An 11129-nucleotide genomic window follows, 5' to 3' on the forward strand; every position below is an offset into this window, starting at 1 on the left:
TTTCAGGAAGAGTTAAAATCATATGTAAAAGATGAGTTTAAACTGGCTCTCTTGGACTATTTTGGGCCATTATGGAGTTTTTAGAGTAGAAATAATTTTGAACCTTGTATTTTTGGCCAAGAAGTTTAAGATTTATTTGGGTTTTGTATTATGGGTCAAATAGTGTAGATTTTACTTTAGGCATTGTATTTTGGGTAGGATTTTTAGACCTTAAGCCAACAAAGGCCAAGGCTCAATGTTGACCAAGTTAGATGTCCAAGAGCAAGGAGTGGGTTGTCCAAACCTTTATGAGAGTGACCATGTGCTTACATCAGAGAAGATTTTCAATAGGTAGTGACCACCTGTCATTCTTCTAATGGAGAGAAATTCTTCCACATGTCCTCTCCTAATGGAGAGGATTTTCCACCTTGTTCTCCAAGTTAGTCAAGTTTGAGTTTTTAGGTCTAGCTTCTACAATTTTGGAAACACCTTTAGCCTATAAATAAAGGTGTCTCACACTCTTGTATTCACCTTTGAATTTGAGTAATGTTATGATGTCATTTTACGCTATACTAGTAGTCATCTTAGGTCACCAAAGGCTAGAGCATTCCATGTGGTTTTCTCTAAGCTATTTTCCTCTAGAGTTGGCCTAACATCTCTAAGAGCACCATCAAACACCACTCTATCATCATCCAAACACCAAGGTCGTGACTTCTCCTCCTAACTCATCAAATTTTGCCCTCCTTGTTCCATCTTACCATCACCATAACTTCTCTTCTAGCTTTGGCCCAACCGGATTAAGGTGGTTGCTATCAGTTTCTCACATTTAAAGTTGCAATTATATAAACCTTCTTTTAAATTGTCTTGTCTCTTTATCATTTGCATTGAAACTAACGAAAACTTGTTAGATCCCCTATGATTAATGTCGCTCTCACTTCTTTGCTCTTACCATTTAATATTCTATGGTTTTCAAAAGTCAAGCAGTTAGAGAAGCAGTGAAAAGATGAACTATTTCATGGACATAATTTTTGCATATGATTGTTGAAACTTGGGTCACACTTTCTTTTTGGCCTTAAGAAAGGAAAATAGGATGAAAGATGGCTTAAAAAACTCTACTAAAATAACTCACCATCACACAAAGAATGGATACAAGTTATTTAAGTTCTTAATTGAATGTTCAACTAAACTCAAAGGTGTGTTTTAATGTTCATATATGTTTTTTTTTCACATGATCTTAGTCATGAGCATCAAAGTCTGGTTTAAAATATTGAATGTCAATTGCCACCTAAGGTGTAAGGACATCTCTTATTTGTATTCTAACATAAAATAAAAGGTTAAATTTGTTTAGTATGTAAACTTTGACGCAAAATTGAAATTCATTCCTATCTTAAACTTTGATATAGTTTGTTCTCCAATCTTTAAAAATGAATAGATAATCTTCTAATTCAAATTATTTTTTTTTTCCGTGTATCAACAAGAATTTCAGGCTAATGTTTAAGTAATTTTACATTATGTAATATGTTTCATCTCAAATGTCATGTTAAAACGTAATTTAACAAAAAATAATAATAATAATGTTGGGTTAAAAAAATTATATCTATTCATTTTTAAAGTTAAAGACCAAAATGTATCAAAGTAGAGATATGAACAATTTCAACTTTGCATATAAGTTTAAAAACTACAAACATATTTAACCTTAAAATAAACTATTTTTTAACATGTGCTTTTCAAACTATTTTTGTACTAGGTAGACTTTCTTTTATATATTAATATTCTTTGACTTTTATTTTTAACTTTTGTATGGAGGATCACATTCTGAATTAGTCTTTTACACCAATCCAACATAGTCATTATTAAATTTAAACTCCAAATAACCAAATACAATCTAAAATCTTTGAGTAAAATCTAAAATTATAAAAATCCGTATTAATATTTCCAATAAAATCACTTATATTCTACTTTTTATAACATTAGAGTTAGTGGAGAAATCCAAAACAAATTCATCTCCTAAATCATCTTCTTTCTTTACATTTAAGTAAATACATACTCTAATAATAACATTACTTTACAACCAATTTTGGATTAAAATGAGTGTCTTAGCTAATTAACACATGAAAACTAACCCATGAAAACTAGAACTAATAATAGATTTATTAACAACTATAATGATTAAAACACTAAACTCATCACAAACTATCTTAAACAAGTTTAGACAACAACGTCGACAATTCCTTTAATAACTCAATAGAAAACTTATACAAAAATTTTGAATCAAAATTTCCTTCATTATTTTTCTTTTGCATTTTCTTAAAAGAGGTACTAGGAAAGATATCAGAAGAAAAAAAAGAGGCACGTATGTGTTGAAGGAAAAAGAAAAATTTGTACTAGGACAAAGTTGTATTTATATCTTAACAATAAACTATCTTCTTCATTTTATGGAAAAATATTCTTTACTCTTCGATTCTACTTTCACATGAAAACTGGGTTTTATTATAAAATATTGTATAAATATAATAAAATAAATATAAATAAAAGATTATAATAAAATAAGATGGAAATGAAAAGATTCTAAGTGGTCTTCTTTCTTAAGAAGATTTAATCATCTTAAGAAAAAGAAGGTTCATCTACATATAAAACCGATGCTTATATTAACACTCAAAATAACATTAGAATTGAAAAAAAAGTTGATTGTGATACTTTCAGATTTAATTTTCCTATAAAATACATTCTCGATCCTTTTCATTTAATTCAAAGCAAACTTTACTCGAAGATCACTCAACATCTCTTTTAATTAATTTCGAAAAGAATTTTCCAACTCAATATCCCTAAAAAAAAACAGAACTATTTTTTTTTCTTATAGAAAATTCTACAGTACAATAATAAGACTAGTAAAAAACTATAACATCATCATTATGATCAAGAAGTAGCAATGATCACCTCACCATCATCATCAAGGTCAACATATACATGGCTACCTTCTGCAATAAACCCTTCAAGTATTTTATCAGCCATTGTGTCCTCAAGAAGTCTAGTTATTGCCCTCTTCAAAGGCCTTGCCCCATACCTTGAATTGTAACCTTCCTCAACCAACTTTCTCTTGAATCTGTCACTCATATTCAGCTTCATTTTCTTCATCTCAAGCCTTTTACAAACAGCACTAAGCATTATATCCACTATCTTATTCAACTCAGACTCTGAAAGGCTTTTGAACACAACAATTTCATCAAGCCTGTTCAAGAACTCATCCCTAAAGTTCCTCTTCAGCTCCTCAGCCAAGCTACCGTTGCCTTGATTTCCAAACCCTAAATTTGAAGTCATTATGATGACAGTGTTCTTGAAGTCCACAACCTGCCCTTTGCAATCTGTGAGCCTAGCATCATCCATAATCTGAAGAAACACATTGAAAACATCTTTGTGAGCCTTTTCAATCTCATCAAAGAGAATCAAAGAATGAGGGTGGCGACGAACAGCTTCAGTGAGTTGGACACCATCATCATGACCTATATACCCTGGTGGAGAACCAATGAGCTTTGATACAGTGTGTTTCTCCATGAACTCACTCATGTCAAACCTAATCATAGCTTCCTTGGATCCAAAATATTCTACAGCCAAAGCCTTAACCAGTTCAGTTTTTCCAACCCCAGTTGGGCCAGTGAACAAGAAACATGCAATAGGCTTCTCAGGGTCCCTCATCCCTGTACGTGCCCTTCTTATGGCTTTGCTTATTACTTCTACAGCTTCATGTTGTCCCACAACTTTTTTCTGCAGAGCTTCCTCTAATTTCAGCAGTTTTTCAGCTTCCTCTTGTGAAAATGTTTCAATAGGTATTCCTGTTTTGGTGGAGATTATGAGGTGTATATCTGTGGCTGTGATTTTCTTACATGAATCCTGAATTTGGGTTAGTTGAGCTTTTGCACCAGCTTCATCAATTACATCAATTGCCTTATCAGGAAGGAAACCATCACTGCATCACATTGAGCATAATGTCATCAGTAAACTATGCATTTCTTTGATCAGTAAATCACTTCCATAAAAAATAATGACAAGCAAGCTTTAACTTAAGGTTTGAGATTATGAAGTTAACAACCTGATGTATTGCTTTGATAAAGCGGATGCAGCAACAAGTGCATCATATTCATACTTGACGCCATGAAAATTTTCATATTTGCTTATCAACCCTTTCAATATTTCAGTGGCCTCATCCACAGTTGGTTCAGGCACATCCACCGTTTGGAATCGCCTCTGCAGTGCTGGATCCTTCTTAATGTACTTCCTGTACTCATTAACAGTTGTTGCTCCAAGGCACTGCAAAGCTTAGATTATGATAAGCATTTCATATGAACAATAGTCAAAATGAAAGTCTCTCTTTGTAAATGTAAAGAAAATTAAGTACTTGATGCATGCATGATACCTTGATTTCACCTCTTGCAAGAGCTGGTTTCAATATATTGGCTGCATCAAGAGCTTCTGAACAAGAACCAGCTCCTATTAGAGTGTGAAGCTCATCAATGAAGAGAATGATTTTCCCATTACTCTTTTTAACTTCTTCAATCAAATCTACCATTCTTTTCTCAAAATCCCCACGATATGTGGTTCCAGCAACAAGACGTCCCATTTCTAGGGCAATTACCTGAACATATATGTTAGGCTCAACACAATTTCACTGCAAACTTTGAATCTAAACGTGTGAAAGATTTAAGTGGATCATGACCATATTATCCTGGAGTTTCAATGGAACAGTTTTATTGACAATGCCTTGAGCAAGCCCTTCTGCAATCACAGTCTTCCCCACACCTGGATCACCCAAAAGGCAAGGGTTATTCTTCCTCCTTTTGCATAGTATTTGTTGAACCCTCTCTATTTCTTTACTCCTTCCTATAACTGGATCTAATTTTCCCTGCATAAACACAAGGAATGTGTTTCATCATTATCATAAAACATTGCTTACCAAATTCCAAAGTGTAGTTTTTTTATCAACAAGAAAGAAGATATAAAATGAGGGTACTTGGATACCCTAATTCATATACGAACTTTTTTTAGAAAACTAAACGAAAAGGAAGATATCATGTTTCACAATTTTCAAACAAAATCCACTGTCAGTATACTAAATATCAGAAAAGTTCATAAGATATCAATTTTATCAAGTTTTAATTTGATCAGACACACAACAAAAAATGAGATGTATGATATTCAAATGGTTTGACAAACCCTAAACCCTACAATTTACAGAATGTATAGCTTCTTGTAGATACACATAATTGCAGAGCTTACAGAAAATAGTCACCTCTTTAGCCATTTGTGTTAGGTCAGTCCCATACTTGAGAAGCGTATGGGAGATAAAACTATTCTTCTCAAGCTTTTCCATTCCAAAAATCTCCAAACAAAGTTGCAACAGAACCTCTCTAGTTAAACTTTTTTCAATTTTGGAAGTGTTATATAGAGGAGTGTAGTGTACACTATTCATACCAAAATCACTGGCCACATTAGCATCAAAACTACTTTGTAATCAGCACCATTTTTGCACTGTTTTCAAGAACACAATGCACTTCTCTAATTATAACTGTTGCTAAAGGTTCTTAGTTCTTAGTACCTTCCAAGAAGTCTAAAGGTTAGAGACAGAGGGAATGTCTATCGTCCATAGAGATTTTCAAAGAAAAGAGAAACTTCCATCAGTGGTAACAGCTTGAATAAATAATGGTATATTAAATTTATTATTTATGTTGAATGGATGAACTTAACTTGTCGCTTTAGTTTCCAATGAAGTAAAAGAAGCGTAAGTAATTAGTAGAACTTAATTGTGCCTTGTTTATGGCGCCGATTATACACACGAAAAAAATGCAAAATGATTTGAATTCTGTCTTAATAGATTCTTTAAATCCTTTTTAAAAATCTTATGTATATTATTCCTTGTTTTCATGGATAACAGCACCGTCACATTCCGGGTCCAATCAATGAACGGACGAAAGTTTTTGAAAACTTTGTTATTTTAAGAAGAACTAAAATTAAAATGCTGTTTATATTGGTTAAAATAAGATTGACTAAACAACTTATAACGTTACGCGTTCAACGTTTAATTATTCAATAAACAACGTTAAAAATGAACGGTCACAATATACAAATAAAAAATAATAATTAATGGTGGATAAAAAGGATAAAATAATAACTTTAATACCAGACACAATATGGTAATAATTTGAATCAATATTATGCTAATAATAAACAATAATTAAAATAGTATATTAATATAATTTGATGCGTAAGTTACTTTTAAAAAGGAAAATATTATCTTTAAAAATGGATAAATTTTCTGACAATAATGATAATCAATGTTTTGAATATTATTTAATTTGTTTTCTCGCTCGGCAATCACCAAAGAAACATGCAGAAAGAGAAACATGCAGAAAGAGAAAAATAGGTTCTCGCTCGGCAATCACCAAAGAAGAAATAGAAGAGTACTGAAAGCTAAGAAGGTATGTCACCTCTACATCATTCTTTTTCTCTTTTTATTGTACTTTGAAGTTTTTTTTTCTCTAAAAGGTTTTGTTTTTTCCTACACACAAATAATGTTTTTTTTTAAATCATAATTTTTTTATAAGTTTGTGTCGGCCTATGGCCGGTTTCTTTCTTTTTCCCACCATTCTTAAATAAAAAAATACAAGATCTTTAAAACAAAAAAAATGTCAATCTCTTTAAACCAAATCTTTGTCAGATTCGCTTTTTAAAAATCTAAATCAATCTATAACAATTTTTAAACAAACTCACAAACCTTTTTCTACCTAAAGAATTAGGTGATCCCTGATTGTCCATCATAAATGGATATACGTAGGTGCATTCTGCTTTCTCTCTCACTGTGACGAAACTTTATTCCGACGAACCCACCTATTGAAGGTTCGTTTTCGTTTTGAAGAACTTATTTGTTGTATTTTTTGTTGAACTTGTTTGTGTTGTTGTTTAGTTATAATTGTTTATTGTTGTTGTTTGATTGAGTTTGTTTGTTGTTGGTTATTATTGTTTATTGTGCATACTACATTCATGCTTTATAAAATAACAAAAAGTGAAATTTGTAAGAGTTGTAAAAAATGATCACAATTAATTAAAAAAACAAAAAAAATGATTAACGTTGAATATTGACAAAATTCGACGTTAATGTCATATATTAACAAAATTCAACGTTAATTTAACGTCGAATTTTTTGAATTCGAAGTAAATCTAACGTCTCCTAATATGACATCTTTCGCGAATTCGACTTTTAAAGCCCAAAAGATTCGACGTTGTACGCGATTTTTGTACTAGTGACTTTTCCGATTTATAATGGGAGTTTCAAACTTCTCAATACTTTTAAACCACACAAACAATCATCACTTTTTTTATATAAGTCACTTCAACAAACATTTTTTTAATAAGTAACTTGGAACATCCTATTTCAATAGTTTAAACATTATTAAAAAATTATTACGCATTTAATAAACTAGAATAGTTAACCATACATAAAATATATAAAAATGTTTGTAGAGTTATCCCAAAACATAACTATAAGTCAAATTCATATAAATAGATATAATAAACTATTTACTTACTTACAAAAAGTTTCTATAATTTACAATCCAAAAGAAAACATTAACAATACTAAGCACTAAGCATATGCAACATCACTTCCTAAAACCTACTACTCCACAAAAATCTCATCTCCCTTTATTGACACTCATTAGGTGATCATTCAAATCATACAACAATCACAAACAAACAACAACGCAATAAGGATAAACTAATATTATAAAAAATTCAAATCATGCAATTATAAAACATCATATAACATAATTCATTTCCAAACCAAATCAAACCTAATCATACATATGAATTCTAGACTTAACCAATCTGGATATATATATATATATATATATATATATATATATATATATATATATATATATATATATATATATACATATATATTATATTGATGTCAGACTATGACAAGTTGTACACTTGTAGTGGTGGAACAACTAGTCTCCCAAGCTACCAGACAAGATTGGTTTGTTAAGGGCCTATGGACAAAAATAACACTAAACCATAGACTAGAACATTCTGCTACTCTTCACCACATAATCCCCTTCTCTACTTAAAATAGAGTGATTATTGGAGCATTAGGATAACTTCCAAAATTAAATCCTTACATCAATAGATTACTCTACTTGGAACAACCATAAATAATTTCACCTTAGAAACTCTTTTCAAACCATATTTCAATACATACATGACCTCATACATGAACCATCATAGTATTCAATATCTATTACCAAACAAACCTTAAAGTACCAACATATCTACCATTCATAAGAAATCAAAGGAAAGAAAGTGAAAACCCAAACTATTAATAGGGCGCACAACGTCAGAATCTTGGCGTTGAGCGCCAGACCTATAGTAGGCCAGTGCACTCAGTGCTCAAATACACCACTTAAATCCCAAAATTTAGAGAGTTACTGATAATGGTTGAAAATACCGTTATTTGTGATTCAATTTTTATATTAAATCAACCCTTTGTTACTTAGAAGCTTGCTTGAACTCGTGTATTTGCTTTAGTTTTGTGAATAAGTGAGTAGATGTTATACTTTATGATTTTATCACTAAATTCCCTTTATTTTGTTGTTAATAATGTGCTTGGAAGAATCTCCAACAATATATAGAGCTGTATAGAGCTGAATCAGCCAAAAAAACAAGCAAAACAGCAAAAAAAGTGAGTTTTGGAATGCTACCGCCAGGGCTGAGCGCCCCTGAGCGCCAGTTTTCTTCCCGCATCATGCCTGGGCGCCCTTCCAGGGGCGCTGAGCGCTAGTTTTGACATGTACCACGCTTGGATGCCTCACTTAGGGCGCTGAGTGATAAGTGCCAAGAATTGCATATCCTAAGCACTTATTTTAATCTCCTTTGATGCATTATGGAGTAAAATCTCATGAAAAGTTGTATAAAATGAATATATTGTTGATTTTGTATCACTTTGAGTGTTTTTGTGTGTTTATTTTTACATCAGAATAAGGATTGGAAAGAACAAGTGAGTCCAGTGACGAACGGACGCTCGCCCAGCGACGAACGGACGCTCGCCCAGCGAACGGACGCTCGTCCAGCGAGCAGTGGACGCTCGTCCAGCGAAACCAGCAAGTGGACGCTCGCCCAGCGAGAGGACGCACGCTCGCCCAGCGAGGACGCTCGTCCAGAGAGCTGCGGACGCTCGTCCAGCAAGCGCTCACCCGTGATCAGCAAGTAGACGCTCGCCCAGCGAGAGGACGCTCGTCGACCAGCGAGGACGCTCGTCCAGCGAGCGCGTAAAAGTGGACGCTCGCTCAGCGGGCAGTGAACGCTCGCCCAGTGAGCGCGCGCCCAGCGAAAAATAACGCTCGCCCAACGAGCTTGCACCAGTCGCCCAGCGACCCGACCCTGTTCGCCCAGCGAAAAATCACTTACGACTCATCTCTTTAAGAACGCGAACCAGAGGCAGAGAAGGCAGTTTTTGGAGGGGTGAAACCCTCCCAGAGCTCAAGGACGAAGGTGTGGAGGCGCGACTTCACTGCAGGAGCTCATGGAGGCCGCTTGGGGCATGTGGAAGCATCTCTTTTCTCCTCCTTGGGTCTTCTTCTTCTCCCATCCACCATGTTTGTAAGCTTGAGGTTCTTCCATGGAAATGGAGAACCAGTTTCATTTTGTTAAGAATTGATGTAATTACTGAATTTTTGTGTATTTGAAGAATGATTTGATTATATGTATGCCTGCTCTGTTAATTTCTAGTATTCTTATTTCCGAGATTAAAGCATGCATGTGATGGAGACGTTCATGTCATGGACTAACTTTGGGTTTCATGGGTTATGAAGACGTAAGATGGAACCAGAAGTGAAATAGGAGTCCTAGTGATTATTGGTTCTAGAGATGGAAGATGATCGCTTGTTGTCTTAAGATCCTAGTTCTTAATGCGGTTTCACCTGTTAGATTATCCAAGACATTGGGAATTGATAAGGAAAACCTAGACTTTTTCACCTAAGAGATTAGGGGTAAAGTGTTTTAGTGGATTGACATTAGTAATTAATAGAGAGGAGATGAAACTTTTTATGCACAAGAGTGAAAGTGGTGAAATCTAATCTGAGCAAAACTGATCCATATCATTTCGGACCTTTTTCCATATCTTAGTGTTTTCATTACCAGAGTCCAAATTTGTAATTATGTATGAATTTATATTTCTGCACCTGTTTTGTAAATTGATGTTATGTTCTTGAGTCTGGATGAGTTGTTAATCGCACAATTCTTTAGTATTACGAGTCTCTTGGGAAAACGATACTTGGACTTACCATTTTATATTACTTGAAGCGATTCGGTACACTTGCTGAAATAATCGCCTAACACTGAGCGCCAGTTTCGTGGGTTTGGACCCGTTTTCTGTTATTTTTATGTTCTATTTAAGGACTTGGACGTTCTAGGGATTGTATCTTTTGATGGCTTAAGAACAGAAACACACTTTTCACCCCTTGGGGGTAGATTTGGGGATGTGATAGCTCTCCTCTTCTCTTTCTATGGTTTTTCTATCTCTTTCATTTTTTTATTCCATTGTTCATCTAGTTTCCCCATGACAAGGGAGAACTAAGTTCAATTTGTTATTGGAGAAAATGTAACCTTTATACTTTCATGTATTTGAATTGATTTTAATTATATATGCTTTTTTCATTAATTGTTAGGGTAATTCTTCTTCGCTCAATGCTTGCTTTGGTTAACTCATTCATTAACATGATGTATGATTTGCATGAGTACCGGAAGGTATCTTACAATTCAAGTTCTGGAGAATTATTCACAAAAGCAATATTGCTCAGGAATAGGGGTATGAGTTCTGGTTGGCTTAAGCTTCTGTTCGTAAGAATTAATTTTTAGGAATGATGAAAGACATTATGATCCATAATTAAGGATAGACTTTCTTCGCCGAGGAATCGGGTTTTAAGTAATTTAGAAAGTGACATTGACATTAATGAAGAAGATGAATTCTTATATGCATGAGAGTGATTATGTGAAATCTAAACCCCAATAACATATTCATCTCATATTTTCAATATCATCCATTCATCTTCGTGTTTAGCCTCAATTGATCAAATTGCATTCATGTTTATTTTTATTGC

At 33.5% G+C, this 11129-nt stretch overlaps 1 protein-coding gene across 1 annotated transcript; it reads right to left on the minus strand.

Moving 5' to 3' along the window:
• Nucleotides 1-2895: 2895 nt before the first annotated feature.
• LOC108346684 (ATP-dependent Clp protease ATP-binding subunit ClpA homolog CD4B, chloroplastic) lies at nt 2896-5344 on the minus strand. The gene is made up of 5 exons (XM_017585746.1): nt 5264-5344; nt 4691-4876; nt 4391-4609; nt 4067-4284; nt 2896-3943 (listed from the first exon to the last, which is right to left on the minus strand). The coding sequence occupies exons 1-5, from the start codon at nt 5342-5344 to the stop codon at nt 2896-2898; spliced, it is 1752 nt and encodes a 583-aa protein (XP_017441235.1).
• Nucleotides 5345-11129: the final 5785 nt, after the last annotated feature.

Source organism: Vigna angularis, chromosome 9 (genome assembly GCF_016808095.1).
Source record: "Vigna angularis cultivar LongXiaoDou No.4 chromosome 9, ASM1680809v1, whole genome shotgun sequence".
NCBI classification, from domain to species: domain Eukaryota; kingdom Viridiplantae; phylum Streptophyta; class Magnoliopsida; order Fabales; family Fabaceae; genus Vigna; species Vigna angularis.